At 44.5% G+C, this 20,456-nt stretch overlaps 1 protein-coding gene across 1 annotated transcript in view; it reads right to left on the reverse strand.

Annotated features, from left to right (window-relative positions):
* The window catches only part of ARMC2 (armadillo repeat containing 2), a 133,533-nt gene that overhangs the window by 73,922 nt on the left and 39,155 nt on the right, over window positions 1-20,456 (reverse strand). Inside the window, exons 3-5 of the mRNA XM_075268135.1 lie at window positions 7,364-7,436; window positions 1,386-1,554; window positions 407-587 (exon numbers count right to left, since the gene is read on the reverse strand). Of these exons, the coding sequence (XP_075124236.1) occupies window positions 407-587; window positions 1,386-1,554; window positions 7,364-7,436 (423 nt within the window). The remainder of the gene's footprint in view (window positions 1-406; window positions 588-1,385; window positions 1,555-7,363; window positions 7,437-20,456) is intronic.

A 20,456-nucleotide genomic window follows, 5' to 3' on the forward strand; every position in this document is an offset into this window, starting at 1 on the left:
TGAAGGCTGCTTGGCAGTGATCAATATTTTTTTAATTCTCTGCAAAACATCTGCAGAGTATTACAAACAAGATACAAGAATAAAATTCAGATAGATAGCAGTTAATACTGACACTAAAATTACATATCCCATATAGTGGCCAGGCATAGTTACTGCAGCTCAACTCCCATGGACATTAATGTCTAATGGGTGCTGAGCTGCAGTGACAGCAGGGACTGAATAAAGCTATCTGCTTCCGACCCAGTGTTACGTATACTTCAGGCACTGGAAACAGCCCTGTACAGCTTATCAGTGCTGAGTCATGGATTGGCTCCCCCACCAATTAGATATTTATAGCCTACCCTAAGGACAGGCTTTAAAATAATCAATCCTAGACAAACCCTTTAAGTAGCACCAAAACACAAACCCGTATTTCTTGATATTTTGTGGGTATGATGTCTCTTCAGCTTTTCCTTGTGCTTCCAGGTTACCATAAATATTGTAGTCAAGTTGGGTTGCGGAATTGTTTAAGGAATGAGAAGTAATGTCTTCTTCAGTGGTATCCTCCTTTATAAATTGTGTCTGTTTGCAGATGTTCAAACTCTTTCCTGTATGAGTAAACAATAAAATATTAATAATAGCATTTCTTAGAATCATCATTTACCAAATCAAATACATAAAAACAGAGTAGTCTGAAAATAGACTTTGTTACCAATAAGGCTCTCTAAAATAATGTAAATGCACCATGACCCTATGTGCGACTTCTCTTCTGTGCATTTCAGCGTCTAAAGGCCTGAAAACACTGGCAAGCTATCATCATGATTTGCATGATTCTGAGCAACCATAACAATAATTGTCAAATGTGAATGAAGGTCATGCTTTTGTAAAAAAAATTTAAAAAAAATCATCCGGGTCTAATCAGGAGTGGGATGTCGCAACAGAATGCTGATACACTGCATCGGTATCCCATCATGGCTAGACCACAGCAAAAATGCCGGCGGGGGAACATGAAGAGGAATTCCTCTTTATTTTCTGCTGTGTGAACATACCCTTAAAGGGGCAGAGCGCTGTGGATGACACTGTTACACAAAGACACATGCACACAGCTTTACTCCAGGTTTCCATAACAACCAATCGCAGGTTTTTCACTAATATCCAAACTGAGATATACATCATCACATGACGCTTATGGACCAATGGTAACTCGCAGGTTCTTCAGTTTTCACATACACACAGCTTTACACCAGATTTCCAAAGCAACCAACCTATTCTCTACATAAATAAAAAATGAAATATACACATGCAAAGCCAGGTCCTTCTGCTAGTATTTTTATAATTACTACGCCTCTTTCAACATGCTTTATTATCATTATAATTATTATTGTTATTAATAAGCAAAAAAATACCCTCTATTTGATGTTTTCCAGAATTCGCCAAGATGTTTTCATGAGATGTAGCTACCAACAAATGTGTCCGAGTTCTACTAGGCCTTCTAGGTGGCACTGTGTGCAAAGGAGGTTGAGGGAATGATGCTATAATTCCATCATCTGCTTCTGGAGATGGAAGTTTTGGCTTCTATGAAAAGAAAGAAAATGACATATGGTTTTTAAACATATACTGTTGACACTATAAATATGGTATTGCTGATATAAGAGATTCCACATTAAAATCATATACAGTAGCAATGAAATAGCATGTATAAAGCTCAACTTTTAACATGACAATAGTCTAAAATTAAAAAAAAAAAAAAAAAAAACACCAAAAAACATAAAATTGAATCGGGTCTGTATGGACTTTAATAGTCACAGAAATAGATATATGATGGCATTAGGATATAATCACAAGACATTTGTGGTCCCACAACTACATGTGGAATCACATAGAAATGTATTAGGTTCCAACGTATGGAATATGTGGTACCCCCAAATGTGTATTTTTTTCTGTTTTGGAAAAACTCACTGGGACAGATTTATCAAGACTGACTTACAAAACACCAGTCTTAATAAAGGCCCCCAACAGGCACAGGGCACTGCTGATTTATGAAGAGGGTCCAGGCTCACATCTGTACAACAGAGTACAGATCTATATAAGTAAGGAACTGGCAAATATTTCCATTATTATCCACACCAGAAAACTGCACAATGCACATGGAATTAATGGTGCTATATAAATAAATAATAATAATAATGCGGCGAGCAAGTTGCAGAACGGAGGCCTTGCACCAAATGTACACCACAATATCATTCGTCTACAGCAGAAAACTGGCATAGAGGTATGGACAAATTCTCCCCTATGAGTTTTGTTTGGAGGGGCTTCATAGACTATTAGGTTGTGGTGTAGTGATTCGGTATATACTGGGGTCATCCTTCACTTCACTTCTGCCATCATGGCGGACTCATGGAAAAATAATTTTCCATGTCTTCCCACATGAAAGCGAAAGTGGAGACATAACAAATAAGACGACCAGGGAGAGGATACCGCTTGAAGGAAGTAATGACCAAAAGCTAACTCAGTATCTTGTAAAAGTGATGGAGCTATACTAAGTTACTGCCTTACACATCTGGTCAAGAGAGGACTCCCCTTTTTCAGTCCAGGAAGAGGACATGGCCTTAGTTGAGTGGGCTTTAATACTTGGGGAAATCTGTACTCCATCTTCTGAGTAACAGTTATAAATCATGGATTTAACGATAAAGGTTTCATTTTTCCTGTGAATATGAGAATGTTCACGTTTTTTTTCCAGTTAGAAGTGACTTCCGGGTGTCTGAGGATTGATCTTCTCATATCCAGTGCATGCCATTGTTTTTCTGATTTCTGCTTCTCACATAATTAAGGAAGAATATTCTCTTGTTCCCTGTGGAAACTTGAGACCACTTTAGGAAAAAATGTTTGGATCGAGTCTGAAAATTATTCTATCAGCGGTGATTCCTATATAAGGATATTTTCTGAATAGGGCCTGGATCTCTCCTAACCTTCTGGCTGAGGTAATAGCAATTAGAAAAGCTGGTTTATACAATAGGAACTTAAGGCTCATGTTTTCTAAAGAAACAAATGGAGGTTTTGATAAGGCTCGGAGGACTAATGCAAGACCCCACTGAGGTATAAGAGTATCGACATAAAGTCTTGGTCTAGAAACTTCTAGCGTGTTTTGTGATCTGACGTTTAGGGTCAGTTCACACGTGAACTGCCCGCGCGGGTTTTGACACCGAGAGAGATGCGGTGAGCCGCGTCTCTCTCTTGTCAAAACCCGCCTACCACGCCCATCGCGGTCGCGGCTTTCCCCTCCACTGTCGGCTCAAATGAATGAGCCGACATAGGAGGGAGCCGCCGGGGGCGGGCATGTCGTTTCTTTTCTCCGCTAGCGGCAGCCCGCCGCTAGCGGAAAAAAAAAGCCCGGTGGTCTACATAGACCACCATTGTAAAGGGGCGGATTTTGAAACGAAATCCGCTGTCAAAATCCGCCCCTTTGCCTACGTGTGAACTAGCCCTTAGTGAGAAAAAGGTCTTTGCTTTTGAGTTCATTCTGATTGCGAATGGATCCACCATAGGAATGCCCAGTGATGAACCAGTGACTGGAATAAATATTGATTCAGGCACCATTTCTGCTCAAGAAATCCACAATCCTGATCTCTGACCCTTTGAGATAAACTGCTAATAGAGACAGTAGACTTTTCTTCTGCCCAGGAAAAAGATTTATAATTTATTTATTTTATAATTTCACTGTTGTTATGGAATTGCCATTGGAGCAATTCTTAAAATATGCATATACCAGAGAGCAGTAGAAAAAGCAACCTACAATCTCACTGCACTGGGACATAGATCTAAGACACTCCAAAAGTTCTTCACCAGTACCTACTGCGAAGCTGGTTGGACTTATAATGAATCTGGACCAGGGTTATAGTCCCAGTAGCTTAGTGCAAAAAAAGCAAAAGCAAAAAGCTCTGCAATCTGAATACAAACCAAGTCCCACAGTACTACTTACTAGGCAGATCAAAACAGATGAGCTGAATCATATCCAGGCATGATCATTCTAAGAGGTCAGACTCAACGCCGAAATCAGAAGACAAGAGAATATCCAGTATACAGTGTATAACAGTAATACATAGATATGAATAGTTCTGAAGCTATGAGTTCTAGAACAAAACTTAGTAATAATTAACTAATGGCAGGCACCTGGGACGTAGAGAACAGTCCTTAAAAATCCCTGCTGATAGGTTCAGCGTTGCAGAGCTGTGACAGCTAAAGAAAGATTAATGTGTTGGCATGACAACCTTAAAGCAGCAGTAGCAGAGATCAGAGCAACAAAGTGAGATTCCTAACAGTTCTAGTTTTTTGGCTTAAAATATTTTTCCAACAGGCCTTAGTTAGAAATTTTACAGTTTGTCTTCTGTAGTCAGCTTGTTTTCACAAACAGTGGCCGCTTGGTCAGAACAGGCTGCTCAGTCCCCTTATCAGTGAAATCTGTCAGAGATGCTATCTGTGGACTCAGTCTGTAGAAATTACAGTATTTCTACTTTCCTGGAACCTGGTAAAAATTTATGTAAGCAGTACACTTATCAGTGTGATAATAGTTTCGCTTAAAGAGGTTGTCCAGGCAAAACAATTATTTTTAAACTAGGCTGGGGGTAGGTAAAATAAATAAATAAATACATACATATATATATATATATATATATATATATATATATATATATATATATATACATATATCAAACTCAGCTGTCCCTCCCAGCGCAGTCCGGTCCTACTGCTCCGGTGTCTTCTCAATGTGAGACTGCTCACAGGCTGTGACATCCCGAAACCCCTCCACACGACTTCTGAGGCCAAACAGCAGCTTCAAGAAAAGACTTCTGGATGTCACAGCTAAGAGATCACATGTCCTTCCCTGAGGCTGCCAATTGGCCTCAGTGATCATGTTGGGGATTTCCGCCAGAAGACGTCAACGGATCGGGAGGACTGGACTACACTGGGAGGCACCGGAGCACTGGGGAAAGGAGAGTATGATTTTTTTTTCACCAACAACGGCCAATTTTTTTTAAAAAAAAAAACTTGTGTCCACTTTTGCCTGGACAGCCCCTTGAAGGGTGAGCATTGGACTACGCTATTAGACAGGCTAATTATTAGGAATGAGTGCTTGTACATGACTTCATTCAAGATAAATGTCTGTTCAATCACAGAAACAGGGCCTTAGGTCCCTTTTACATGGTCCAATAGCAAGCAAGTGCAAGAACACTTATTTCTGATCACAGGGCTGTGCGGTGGTGTAACTAGGAATGGCGGGGCCCCGTGGCGAACTTTTGACATGCCCCCCCCCCCCCGACTGACACCGAAGACCTCGACCGACCCCCTCCTACACATTTCTGTGTGTTCTATTGTCCCCCATAGTGGCCCCTGCACACAGTATTATCCCCCATAGTGGCCCCTGCACACAGTATTATCCCCCATAGTGGCCCCTGCACACAGTATTATCCCCAATAGTGGCCCCTGCAAACAGTATTATCCCCCATAGTGGCCCCTGCACACAGTATTATCCCCCATAGTGGCCGGTGCAAACAGTATTATCCCCCATAGTGGCCCCTGCACACTGTATTATCCCCCATAGTGTCCCCTGCACACAGTATGATCCCCCACAGTATTATCCCCCATAGTGGCCCCTGCACACAGTATTATCCCCAATAGTGGCCCCTGCAAACAGTATTATCCCCCATAGTGGCCCCTGAAAACAGTATTATCCCCCATAGTGGCCGGTGCAAACAGTATTATCCCCCATAGTGGCCCCTGCACACTGTATTATCCCCCATAGTGTCCCCTGCACACAGTATGATCCCCCATAGTGGCCCCTGCACACAGTATTATCCCCCATAGTGGCCCCTGCACACAGTATTATCCCCAATAGTGGCCCCTGCAAACAGTATTATCCCCCATAGTGGCCCCTGCACACAGTATTATCCCCCATAGTGGCCTGTGCAAACAGTATTATCCCCCATAGTGGCCCCTGCACACTGTATTATCCCCCATAGTGGCCCCTGCACACAGTATGATCCCCCATAGTGGCCCCTGCAAACAGTATTATCCCCCATAATGGCCCCTGAACACTGTATTATCCCCCATAGTGGCCCCTGCAAACAGTATTATCCCCCATAGTGGCCCCTGCAAACAGTATTATCCCCCTTAGTGGCCCCTGAAAACAGTATTATCCCCCTTAGTGGCCCCTGCAAACAGTATTATCCCCCATAGTGGCCCCTGCACACAGTATTATCCCCAATAGTGGCCCCTGCACACAGTATTATGTCCCTTAGTGGCCCCAGCACACTGTATTATGTCCCTTAGTGGACCCTGCACACAGTGTTATGTCCCTTAGTGGCCCCTGCACACAGTATTATCCCCTATAGTTGCCCCTGCACACAGTATTATGTCCCACTGTGGACACCCATAAACAATTATTATACTCTGGGGTCTTTTCAGACCCCAGAGTATAATAATCGGAGACCCGGAGGAATAAAAACATAAAAAACTACTGTTATTTACCTGTCCCCCGGCTCCTACGCGGTCTTCTCCGCTGCTGTCCTTGTACAATGATGTCGGACGTCACATGGCCCGGACGCAGGCCAGGTTCATGTAACGTCAGAGACGTCAGACAACTAGGGAGGAGGCCTGGAAGGATCGTGGAGAGGTAAGTAACATGTTTTTTATATTTCTTACCTCTCCCAGTCCGCCAATCATTATACTCGGGGGTCCGAAAAGACCCTCGAGTATAATGATAGCAGCGGTAGCAGCTGTCATCGGGCCCTGTGGCAGCTGCCTCCACAGCTATGGCGGTAGTTACGCCACTGGGGCTGTGTAAACAAGATAATGATCAGCTGAATAGAAAACACTTTTTTGTCAATTGATCAAATTGATTACCCAGGCATTAAAATGGTTGCTGGTTGGCAGAACACTTTCCCATGTAGACAGGGGAAGTGCTACCAACCTAGAATTGTACTGAGGCAAGTGACTGCATAGTCCTGTGTAAAAATAAAAATAAAAATGATACAAACAAGTATAAAATGACATGTTGTATCATCAACTGACTCTCTTCCCAACCAAGTATTTGCCCATATAAAATGTCTCTAATTATGAGCCTTCAGGACAAGAAGCCATCAGACAGCATCTCTGACAGATTTTTATCTGAATTGGACAGAGCAGCATTACATGTATGTGAAAGCATTCAGATTGCAGAGCCTACACCAAATAAACATGTTATTGTGACTTATTAGAAAATGGTCCTTTTTAGACTAAAATTAATACAATGCAAAAATAATAATAATAATAATAATAATAATAATCATCATCATCATCATCATCATCGTCAACAAAAATTTGTATACTGGTTGAAAAAAACACTCACATTTGGCAGAGGGCTTAAACGTGTTCCAGACGTGGGTCTCGAATCAGGAGATTCAAAGCTACAGGAATGCAGACTGGGAAGAGAAGAAAAATTTGAGCACAGATGCCATGAGCGGAGTTAATGCCAGTTAGGGCCATGTACAACGATGTCACTAGTCTATAAAGTTTGTGGGCAGCAATGCTGATTAATGGCTGTGTGACATCCATTTTTTTCACTGGATGTCAAACAGCAGCATTAAATTCAGTTTCAGGGAATGGGGGCTATTCACAGTCCGTTGTAATTGACCGTCAAAATAGATCTCATGTCCTATTTCTGTCATTTTCACGGATCCTTCCATACACTGAAATGTATGGGAAATCCGTGAAAATCGGTGTTGTTGAGTGCAAGACAGCCATTTTGTACCTTGGTTGCTTGAACATAGCCTAAAACTGAGTTGCTATGGGAAAGGTATAACGCTCTTGTAAATAAATCATGCATGGATAAACACGGAGTCCATATTAGGGAGCACCATGTACTCTGTGTGCTGCCATATGTTTAGGACAGTTTTCCATTTTTAAAATATATACATCAAGCAAGTCTGGTGCGTGGCAATTGGATTCTAGTATGAGGAAGTGAAAGCATGTATAAATATAGTAAACCACTGAGCTGAGATATTATTTATATAGTTTTCAAGCATAATGAGGAAGTAACATACTATAATAATGAGAAGTCTACAGGTCTTGTATTTTATTATAAGAGAAGGTTTACCATGAATTTTTCACTTCTTGTTTAACAAATCCAACTTGTTCCTTGGGCCACACATAATTTACTGTGCAGTCTAGTCTCCTATGGGAGTGTAAACTACATTTTCCTTTCTGTTGCCATGGGTATCTAGAGCTGGACTATTGGTAAGATAAGACTACCCATTTAAAAAGAAGCAGTCTCTGAGGTCTGAAAAACTTTTCATAACATGGGATATAGTTTCAAATTTCTTAAAAAACTGACTTTTAAAAAAGAAAAAAAAAAAAAAAAAAAGAACAGTTTACACCAAAATATTTTAGATATGTTTTCTTGGGAAAATTCAGTGGTGTATTTACTTTTGGTCACTTCTGCCCTTCAAGCTGAGGGTAAACTATTTGGTCATTCTATGAAATGTCAGATTCAGATATAACAATAAATTCATAAGAAAATTAAGGAACACAAAAATCCTTCTACACTACTACATTTATTTTATTTTTACTATACTGATTGTATAGAACACCTAAAGTGACAATAAACATATCACAAATTCACAATAAATTCATAATGCACAATAAAAATAAATTTTGCCCTCGTTTGTAATTTTTTAGGGTGCACGTTCTCTAATTCCCTGTCCTATCTTCATTTCGTTGAAATGGCCACTAACTTTCAGACTACTCAACACACTACTTTAGTAGAAGTCTGAAATACTCCCCCTGTTCTGCTTTCACAAATAAACATCACTTTTTGGAAATGAACAATTTTCCTAGGGTTTCTGTATTATGACACCTATAACTTTTTTACTGTACTGATGATGGAGATATGTCAGAGCTTTTTATTTTTTGAGGCAAGTTGTACTTTTATTGGTACCACTGTTTGGTATGTATGATTTTTTTGATTACTTTTTATTGTTATTTTTTGGGGGGAAATAAAATGACCACAATCCATTAATTTGTGTTTTGTTTTTTGTTTTGTTTTTTTGGGGGGGCGTTCACCGTATGGGATAATTAACGCTATTTTTGGACAGTGGGGACTCATACGCTCAAGGGGATACCTAACATATTTGGGTTTTTTGTTTATGTATTTTTTTTATATTTAAATGGGGGTTGTTGTTTTTTTTTACCTTTTTACTATTTATTACTGTGTGTTTTAATTTTTATTTTTTTACTTGTCCTACAAGGAGACTTAAATATGGGAACTCAGATCCCCAGTGCAATGTCCTGCAATACATAATATTGCAGAGAACCCGCAATCTTATCATGGGGGAGGAGCGTGATCTTTCCCCTGGAGATACTGGATACCGTGATCGCTATTGACCAGGAGGTTAATCCGCCGGAGTCAAAGTATCTTTGGACTCCGGCAGCTGGTCCTGGCCCTTGGATGTGTAACACAATGCCGCAGGCACAGTTTCTGTGATTACGGCATTATAACGCCGTACTATTACGACACTGAGCATTAACTGTACAGTCAGAGCAACGTAACAGTACGTAACAGAGTAGGAAGGGGTTGATAAATATTATCTACCATATGTCTGCTTTATATTGGCATTGTCTTCTTAATCGTCCTTTAATTTATTTTGGATGTTAGAAAAATTACAAGTGTAACAGCAATTTTCCATATTTAGAAGAAAATTTCCTAAACTAACTTTTTAGGGACCACCTCATTCTGAAGGGGATTAGAAAGGCCCCATATAATTCACCCCATTTTCAAAGCTGCACCCCTAAAGTTTGTTAACCCTTTAAGAGTTTAACGGAAATTAAAACAATATGTAGGTGAAATTTTCACATTTAATTTTTTTTTCAATAATACATTAATTTATCCCTAAAATTAATATATTCACAAGGGATTAAAGCAGAAAATGCATCTCACAGTTTGTTACATCATCCAAGCACAGATATATCCCACAAGCTCATGTAAACTGTGACATCCCCGTGTCCTTTCCTTAGGATGCTGATTGTTGGAAGGGACCTGGGACGTCACAGCCAGTGAGGCCTTGTGCAAAAGAAGACAGCCGAGCAGCAGGACAGGACCGTGCTGGAAGGACATCGCGGCAGGTGAGTATGTTTTGATTTTTTTTGTTTTTTTTACCTTACCCAGCCTAATTTAAAAATAAAATTTTAGCCTAGACAACCTTTCCAATTTATCTTTTGCACAGCAATAAATACATTGCAAAACCATGTCAGTACGCCTGTAGTTGCTGTCCAGTGCTACCTCAAAAAACTTGATAGTCTTCAGTAGTTGATACCTTTTTAATAGCTAACTCATAATGATGACAGATTACAACGTTTCGGAACTCTACTCTCCTTTCTCAAGTAAATTTAGAAAGGAGCCTAGAGAAAGGAGCCTAGAGTTCCGAAACGTTGTAATCTGTCATCATTATTAGTTAGCCATTAAAAAGGTATCAACTACTGAAGACTAGAGATGAGCGAACACTGTTCGGAACAGCCGTTCTGAACAGCACGCTCACAGCACGCTCCCATAGAAATGAATGGAAGCACCTGGCACGTACGCTTTGCCGGCGGCCAGTCGCTTAACTCCCCGCTTCCATGCATTTCTATGAGAGCGTGCTGTGAGCGTGCTGTTCGGAACAGCTGTTCCGAACAGTGTTCGCTAATCTCTACTGAAGACTATCAAATTTTTTGTTTTTTTATATTTCCTACCCACTGGCTAACACGGTACGAGAGCAAACATTTTCCTTATACAGTGCTACTGTACTTCAATATAAACACGAACAGGTCCCAGTGTGTGGCAATCACAGGCAAAATTTGGTGCTCTTTCATGTAAAGCCATTTCCTGGGTACACTGCTACACAGCACTGGCTCAAAAAGAGTGTGTTTACAGTACTATGTAAATAGCAGCCCCTACGATAGCATTTTAAAAGTGAATTTATACTTTACACTTCCTCCCTACTGCTGCATACCAACAGAAAAAAATACAAGTATACCTCTGGTGTACCTCTAATAATAATAATTAGTATTAATATTATAAAACAACTCTTTATAAACAAATAGTACAGGTGAATATATTAATTTTGTAATATATTTTTATCAACCATTTATGCACATGGCCAAAAACCACCTTAGGCAAAACCTCACGTAGCGGGCCGCAGCCAAAAAGCACTGTGGGAAAAACTTCAGCAGAAACAAATCACCGTTTTTCCCGCGGTGCTTTTCACAGAAAGTCTGCCGAGGTTTCCTCTGTGGATTTTCTGCTTCAATTATACCTATAGGGAAACCAGTGGCGTTTTGGAAATCGCAGCATTTCCACTGTGCGTAATTCTCTGCAATGTTTGGATCCCATTCACTTGGCAAGGACTGTAAAACCACCAAACCGCAGTGTTTTCACCACGTGGGGCCCTAGTCTTAAGCAGTAGGTCTCATGTGTCATGTCATTTTATGTGATAATCACTTTGGGACACTTTAACGTACCCAAGTGATTTTGAGATTGTTTTATTTTGCAACACATTATGCTTAAAGTCAGTTCTGAACTTCGCTAAGTATTTGTTGCATTTATTTATGAAAAAAATTGTAAATATGCTGCAGATTTGAGAAACTTCAAAATTTTCTAAATATTAAATGCTCTGCTTTTCTATCATACCACTCAGTTTCAGATCAATATTAAAAGACGTTATTGTTTGTACAAGGCAAATTTATACAATTTTCCAATATAATTTCTGTATCAGTTCCTCGCGGTTTTCTAGATCTCTGATTGTCATTTATTCTGCTTACTTCCAGTGGATAAAGATCAGTACATGGTCATGTGATATACAGTTCAGTTATGTTATATATGGTCCATGGTCATGTGATGATCACACAGGTGCAAAAGCTCTATATATTATTAACATCAATCCGCAGAGAGAACTAAATGATCCTGCAGTGTGTCTGTGTTTCTTTCTTTTTAGTTGCTATGATTCCTAGGATTTCTCTATCTGCCATGAGCTTCTATGTGTTTCTCTCTTGTTATATACTACTGTACCATCTATGAAACTATATCACTGAAATTTCCCCATTGTGGGACTATTAAAGGAATATCTTATCTTATCTTATATCTAATATAGTCACAGCACAGTAATAAGATATCCGCCTGTGTGCTTATCACATGACCATGGACTGAAACTCAATTTTTAAGGATCACTTCAGCTGTGAATGGGATTTTAAAGGTCTATATTTTAGAACCTCATCTCCTTCCCCCATAAATCACCCCATTTTCAAAACTGAAACCCTTGAGTGATTCAAAACAGCATTTGGGGGGGCGTGGCTTGGCCATGGAGGAGTGAGGACGTGTGTTGCCTCTGCTCCGTCTCTGGCCCTAGGTGAAGTGCCTTATTCTGCTGACTGACCCGGCTCCATACCTACCTAGAGATGGGGAAGAACCGCAAGGCTTCCCAGCGCTCCTCTTCAACCCCTCCGGGACCGTCTGGATCCTCCTCCATTGCCCGCTTCCTCCGGGTGCCGCGCTGTGAAGAGGCTCCTTCCCCGGCCGGATCCAAGATGGCGCCCGCCGCTGCAGCTTCTCCACGCGGCCGGCCCGCCGCATCGCCGACTCGCTCCCCGGCTGTCTCTGATGCTGCAGGAAGCCGCTCTCCCGTCCCCAGCGATGGCCCAGATACCTTGCCGCCTGGGGATCCCTGTCCTCCAACACATCTCCTCTGCAGCACCGCTCTCTTATCCCCTGGAGTGAGTGATGCCGGACAGGTAGGCCGTGATTCTCCTGTGCCCTCCCTCCTGCCTGCATGTGGTCCGGACAGCTCCTGGCCGTCTCTGCCGCCCTCTCCTGCAGCCCCTCTGTTGTCCCCTTCCCTGGAACCTATGCCTGCTGCCCCCATGGACCTTGTCTGGGGTGAGGACAGATCTGCCTGGCTCCCTAATATGTCCTCTCCCTCGCAGTCGGCCCCTGCTACCCTTCCAGGTTCTGCCTGTGTGTCCCTGGATCCTATGCAGGCTCCTCTGCATTCCTTGGCCCTGGACTGTGACCAGCCTGTGGACTGTGGCCTATCCCCCTTGTTTGCTGCTCCCAGGGGTTCTGGCCCCCTCCCTGTTGCTTCCTCCCGGCCTCTCCAGGGCCGTCCAACTGTGTCTGCTTCCCTGCCGGTCCCTCCTGGATTGCCTTCAGCTCCTATGGATTGTGGGCCTAGTTTTTGTATTGCTAATGACTCTGGTTCTGGTGCTGGTTCTGGTGCTTCCCCTGCCTCCATTGCTGATACTCTTGTGGAGTTGCGCCGCCTTAGCGCCCACTTGGCGGCAGTTCCCACCAAGTCTGATATGGAAGATTATGTGGTGCGACTTGAGCAGTCTTACAAATCGGAACTCTCCGCTGTCCGTTCCTCTGTACAACAATTAGAAACCAAGGTGGATTCCCTTGAGGTGGCCTCTGCCTCCCACGAGTCTCAGCTCTCCTCCCATGAAGCTACCATTGCTTCCCACAATCAACAACTGCGGTTTCTGTCCGATATGTTGGATGACCTGGAGAATCGCAACCGGCGTAATAACATTAGAGTGCGGGGTCTTCCTGAATCCGTTGAATCGCAAAATTTGGATGCTACTTTGCGCACCATCTTCAATTCCATTCTGGGGGCCCCCTTGGATTCGTCTATTGAACTTGACCGCGCGCACCGCTCTCTGGGTGCGCGCCCTCCTGGTGACAATAGGCCTCGGGATGTCATTTGCAGGGTTCACCGTTATCAGCTAAAGGAGGCGATTATGCGCAAAGTCCGGGAAGCCCCGAAGGTTCTGTTTCAGGACTCTGAGTTGCAACTGCTTCCAGATTTGTCTCGCCTCACCCTTGCTAAACGGAGGGCACTGAAACCCCTCTTGGAAGTTCTCAACCAGCACCAAGTTCCGTATACATGGGGCTTCCCTTTCCGCCTACAGGTCCGTCATGGTGGTCGTGTCGTCTCCATGTCTCATCCGGATGAACTTTACCATTTTACTTCTACCTTGGGTCTCCCGTCGGTTCCCGCCCTCTCCTGGCCCCCGTTCCCTGGTGATCTTCTGTCGGCTCCTCCTGCTCGTCCTCAGAGGCGCTCTAGGAGGCGTCGTAAGACCCGCTCCCCGGAGGGGGCGGATTGCTGAAGTGCCCGCTGTCATTCCTGTTTGCCCGAAGTGGACTCTCTTCTTTTTTGGGACATTTGTGGGAGGGTTTTGGGACATATTTTGCTTGTGGGTTCCCACCCTCTCTAAGGCTTAGGTGGTTTTGTTTGGTCCGCCTGCATCATTCTCTTTATTTTTGTTAGAATGCCCTAGGGGGCGTTGTGCGGACCTCTGTTGTGATATTTTGGTTGGTCAGCATTTTATTTTGTGTTAGAGTATTCATGGTTTTGGCGTTTTCGCCTGGGGGCCCGGGATGGGGTGCCGGCTCCTTTATTTGGAAAAGCCCGTTTCCCACCGGGGTCTCCACGCTTTCTGTTTGCGTGGTCTTTGGCAACTCTTTCTTTGCCGTCTCCCCACCTTATTGTGTGGAGTTCTTCCCTCCACCCCACTTAGTTGGTTTTGTCTTCCTTACTTTTCTTTCTTTTGTGTCTCCCTTCGGTTTGTTTCTTCTCCCTCTTTTCCTCTCTTGTTTGTACCCCCTGACTGTTTTTTGTTTGTCTTCTGGTTGTCTCGTCTCTCTCTTCTTTCTTCTCTTTTCTCTTGGCCATGTCCTCAGTCAACTTTTGCACCCTCAATGCTAGGGGCCTAAATGTCCCCCAGAAGCGTAACCAAATTTTGTATCAGTTGCATAAACAGCGCTCACATGTCCTTATTTTGCAGGAGACCCATTTTAAGAAGGATCACGTCCCGGATATTCGCAGTCGTCACTTCCCTAAGTGGTTCCACAGCGTCAATCCAGTTGCTAAGTCCAAGGGAGTCTCGATTGCTATCCACCGTTCTTTGCAGCACGAGGTCCTGGACACCTGTATCGACCCTGAGGGTAGGTTCCTCTTCTTGAAATTGCGTACGGGCGGTACGGTTCTCACCGTGGCCGGTTGTTATCTCCCGAATCAGGGTCAGCTGGCGTTCTGTAGATCCCTTCTCCGCAGATTGGCAGACTTCAGCGAAGGGGTTGTGGTTTTGGGTGGTGATTTTAACTTCGTCCTGGACCCTCAGGTTGACTCCTCCCCCCCGCGTCCCTCCCACGCTCACTCACAATTGCGCCGTTTATTGTCGGCCCTTCATAATTCCCAACTGGTTGATGTTTGGCGTATCCTACATCCTCAGGGTCGGGATTATACTTACTTTTCCCCGACTCATAATTCGCATAGTCGCACTGACTTTTTTTTGACCAGCCATCACGCCCTGTCTTGGTCCGCGGCAGTCCGTATTGACTCGGCTCTTTGGTCGGACCATGCCCCTGTCCATTTAACACTGGACATCCCTGGTTTGCTGCGGCGCCCTTTCAACTGGCGCTTGAACGAGGGCCTGTTGAAAGATATCCCCTGTAAGGAGGCTGTCGGGGAGACCATCCGGAATTTTTGGCTGGATCACGCTTCTGATCCTACTTCCCTCCCTATGCAATGGGAGGCTTTGAAGTGCGTGGTAAGGGGGGTCCTTATCCAGCATGGCGCTCGTCTCAAGAGAGAACGAGCCGTTGGGGTTGCCACCCTTCTGAACCGGATCCATGATCTGGAGTTATCTCATAAACAGTCCGACTCCCGCTCAACCTTTACGGAGCTTCTTAATGCTAGGGAGGAACTTCGCGCCCTCTTAGATGGGAAATATCTGCGCTTCCGGGACCGCGTTAAAAAACATTATTATGAGTTTGCTGATAAATGTGGTCGGTCGTTGGCTCGTCGTCTTCATCCGCGCGATTCCCCTGCGTACGTTCCGCGTCTGCGTGCGGATTCGGGTGGTCTTGTTCACAATCCCTCTGACATTGCCGCGGGGTTCCGCTCGTTCTACTCAGACTTGTACAATATTCACGGTCAATACGCGGATTTGGATCCGTCCGTGCTTAGAGATAAGATCCGTCAGTATGTCTCTGACACTGCTCTCCCTTCCCTCTCTTGTGACGACGCGGAAGCTCTTGAGACGCCGTTCTCATTAGAGGAAGTTGCCGCGGTAATCCAGTCCACACCTGCGGGTAAGGCGCCGGGTCCCGACAGGTTCACTGCTCGTTTTTTTAAATGTTTCAGTTCTCTCCTTTCCCCGGATTTGGCGCGGGTGTTTAATAGTGTGGGGGACTCGTCTCCGTTCTCCGCGCAATCCCTGTCTGCTCTGATCACTGTGATTCCTAAGCCTGGTAAGGATCCTGTATGTCCGGGGAGTTACCGGCCTATCTCCTTAATTAACATTGATGTGAAATTGTATGCGAAATTGTTGGCTAACCGTCTTTCTCCCTTCATGCCCGCTTTGGTTCACAGTGATCAGGTTGGCTTTATCCCGGGTCGGGAGGCACGAGATAATGTTTGCAAAACTGTTTTGGCCATCTCGGTTGCCTTTTCCTCTGGGGTTCCTCTTTGTTTGCTTTCGATTGACGCCGAAAAGGCGTTCGATCGCATTCACTGGGGATTTCTTAGGGAGACTCTCGCACAGATCGGGGTTGGCTCGGGATTTTTGGGCAAGATCTTGGCTCTCTATGGGGCTGCGTTGGCGCGTGTTCGGGTGAATGGCGTAATTTCAGATCCCTTTCCGGTCCGGAACGGTACCCGCCAAGGTTGCCCCCTCTCACCGTTGCTTTTTGCTTTGGTGATGGAACATCTGGCGGTTGCTCTGCGCTGTTGCCCCGATGTTCATGGTATTCAGTTAGGATCCCGTATGGTCAAGGCGGCTCTATATGCGGATGACCTTTTACTGTACGTCTCGGAACCGCGGGTATTGTTTCCGGCGGTCTTGCGCGAATTTTCCCGATTCGGTGCCCTTAGTAACTTTAAGGTGAACTTATCCAAGAGTGAGGCCCTTAATGTCTCGCTTCCCTCTTCCGAGGCTGAATTCCTGGCGCAGTCTTTCCCTTTCAGGTGGCAACCTTCCTCCTTCACATACTTGGGGATTCACATTTCCCCTGATCCTTCTTCCCTGTTCCAACTTAACTATATCCCGCTTCTGGACACCATTGCTGCTGATCTACATTCTTATGGCGCCCGTCTCCCCTCCTGGTTTAGCCGAATTCATGCCCTTAAGATGGATGTCCTCCCTCGGTTCCTGTACTTATTCCAGACCCTTCCCATCCCTCTCCCACGCGCTTTTTTAGCTCGGGTACAGTCTTTGTTTGGGAAGTTTGTGTGGGGTTCCTCCCGGAGCAGACTTGGGTTTAGTACCCTTGTCCGGCGCAAGTGCAGGGGAGGCGTTGGCCTCCCGGATGTGCGCCTTTACTATCGGGCCTCGGTCTTGCTTCGTTTGTTTGATTGGCAGTTCCGTCGCCGTGATAAGCAGTGGGTCTCCATCGAATTTGACCTGATTTCGTCCTCGCTGTCCTCTTGGCCCTGGATTCCACCGCACTTTCGTCCCAAATCCCCTGGCCTTTACATCCTCCCTTCGCATTTCCTGAAAGTGTGGGATTCGGTTTGTTCCTCTGGCCGTTTGGCCCGTGTTCCGGGCCCGTTGACTCCCCTCTTTGACAACCCTATGTTCCCCCCTGGCTGTTCGGTTGATCGGTTCCTTTGTTGGGACAGATTGGATTGTACTTGTCTTCAGGAGGTGGCGGGCAATTCCCCGCTCCTTCCTTTTGCCCAGCTATGTAGTTCTCACCCCGACTTGCGCCTCTCATGGTTGGAGTATGCCCAGCTTCAATCTTTTCTGCAGCGCTTCTCGCTCACTTCTCGCCTCTCTTCTCCTGCCTTGGCTTTGGAATCCTATGTCGGGCGACGGTCCTCCCCTCCTCGTGCCCTTTCACTGTTGTACGACGTGCTCCTCTCGGATGTCACTGCGGAACTCCCCTCATACGTTGCCGCCTGGAATGCCGATCTTCCTGTGAGTCTGTCATCTGCGGATTGGGACAGGTCCTTCCTGCTCTCTCACAAGATGGCCCTCCCGTGTAGCGCTCAGGAAAGGAATTATAAGATTCTGTCCCGGTGGTATAGGTGTCCAGTGCTTCTTCATAGGATCTTTCCTGCTGTTTCGGACTCATGTTGGCGCTGTGGTTCCGCTAGGGGTACTATGCTGCACATTTGGTGGGATTGTGACGTTCTGCGCCCCTTCTGGGATGCGGTGTTTTCTTTGTATTCCAGGGTCAGTGGGCGCTCGGTGGCTGTCTCTCCTCAGCTGGCACTTCTGTCGGTCATCCCTGGCCGTCTGTCGGAGATTAAGAAGGACCTTCTGGGGCACTTTCTCACGGCCGCCAGGGCTGTCATTCCTAGACGCTGGCGCAGCCCTACTCCCCCCTCCATGCTTGACTTCCTCCAGGAGTTCCTTCTTATTCAGCGGATGGAGACTTTGGTGGCGGAAGACTCTCCCGCTTATCCCCAGTTTGAACTTCGATGGCGTCCCTTGGTTATGTTCCAGGAATCATCTGCCTTCTCTTCTGCCTTCGCTTGAGTGTCGCTTGGCCGTCTATTTTCTTTCTCCCTCTTTTCCTTGCTCTTCTTGTCTTACTTGTTGTTTCTCCGTATTTGTCTCGTGTTTGTTTGTTCTGTGTCCCTCTCTTGTTTCCCTTTTCCTTCTCTTGTTGGGCTGTATTTGGTTTGTGCGGAGGGGGGTCTTTTTGGCTTCCCTGCCCGCTGATTTGTATGCTCCTGCATTGTTGCTCGACTGTATTTCTTTTGTTCGTTCTGTATTTTATTGAAAAATCTTTAATAAAACCCGTTTAAGCACAAAACAGCATTTGGAAAGTTTGTTGGAATTAAAATAATATGGTGAAATTTAGACATTTCATTTTTTTTGAATAATAAGTTCAATTAGCCCTAAAATTCACACATTCACAAGGGGATATAGGAGAAAATGCATCACAGTGCCACTTGGTGTCACGAAAGTAGATTTTCCATTCCAGTATTGTTTTGTCTCACTAGTAAGGCCATATGTGGCATACTGTGAACAATTTTGGGCACCTCTACATAGGAGAGATATAGGTTAAAGGGGCTTTATCACAGGATTTTCGCTATTTTAGATAAACATATGCCTGAATATCCTAAAAAGGCTGTTCAAGTACTGCTAATCGTTTGTTAAAAGACACCCCCCCCCCCCGTTTTAATGAATTAGCTTTTAAACGTATATGTAAATGCACCGTGGGCGTTCCCGTGCACCCCTCTGTTCACGCCTCCTCTCTTGGTTGTTATATGTAAGTCCCTCCTCCTGCTTTTGAGTCACTACCTCTAACTGTCTCTTCCCTGCTAGTGGCACAGGGCCTGTGATGATGTCACTACTGCTCTGTGATTGGCTTGTCCCTGTGATGACGTAACTACAAGGTCCTTTGTCGCCTAAAAAAGAATGTGATCTACTTACGCATCGTGCACGATGGGCGGGAATTCAGGGTGCGCCGTCTTCTTCATCCACGCCTCCATTCCTCTGATGTCCTCGGGTCCCGTCCTCCTCCGGCGCTCGTGAACTGACATTGATAAAAAAAAATGGCCTGGGCGCATGCGCAGTAGCATGCGACTTCTACTACGGCTACTGCGCATGCGCCCAGGACATTTTTTTTAATCAATGCCAGTTCGCGAGCGCCAGAGGAGGACGGGACCCAAGGACATCGCAGGAAGAGGAGGCGTCGATGAGAAGATGGCTCACCCTGAATGCCCGCCCATCGTGCACGATGCGTAAGTAGATCACATTCTTTTTTAGGGTATTATTTTAAAACTGGGGGGTAGTTTAATATAACATTTACGGTGCCTGAATAGCCTTTTTAAAGGCTATTCACGCATATGTGGGGCTCTATCAGCATGATTTTGCTGATAGAGTCCCTTTAAGGAAAAAAAAAATCAATTACACAGGTCTGCGACTAAAAAGCTGTTTGTTTATTTTCATCTAAATTCCATGTATTTTGGTGTGCTGAAAACAAATAACATATTGAAAAAATTCCTAGACGTCAGGATTTGCCACAGAATGCTAAATTGTCTTCAAATTTATTATAGCATCACCTTATGAGAGGTGTAACATTTTCTATTTATCTGTTGATGGAGCTAGTTGGAGACTTATTTTTTGCAGGGCAAGCTGTACTTGAAATTGTGCCCTGGTGCATTGTTCATTTCATTACTAAAGTGAATTCTGAAATAAACATGACTAACTATCTCAAACAGAAAACAAGAACATGTGTGAGTCCTAGTAATATCAGAAATTACTAAACTGAAACCATATGCTTTAGTAAAATAACAACAGATCTCCAAGATGCTTTCGTTTTGTGGTTGGCACATTCATTGATTGTTTGCTCTTTATGGATGACACTGAAAAGCTGTGCTTTCTTTTTCATTTGAAACAGGTTTTGAGTACTAGAAATTGAAAGAATTTGAGTGTGCAGGTACAGTGGAGGTCAA

Source organism: Leptodactylus fuscus, chromosome 3 (assembly GCF_031893055.1).
Source record: "Leptodactylus fuscus isolate aLepFus1 chromosome 3, aLepFus1.hap2, whole genome shotgun sequence".
Lineage (NCBI taxonomy): Eukaryota > Metazoa > Chordata > Amphibia > Anura > Leptodactylidae > Leptodactylus > Leptodactylus fuscus.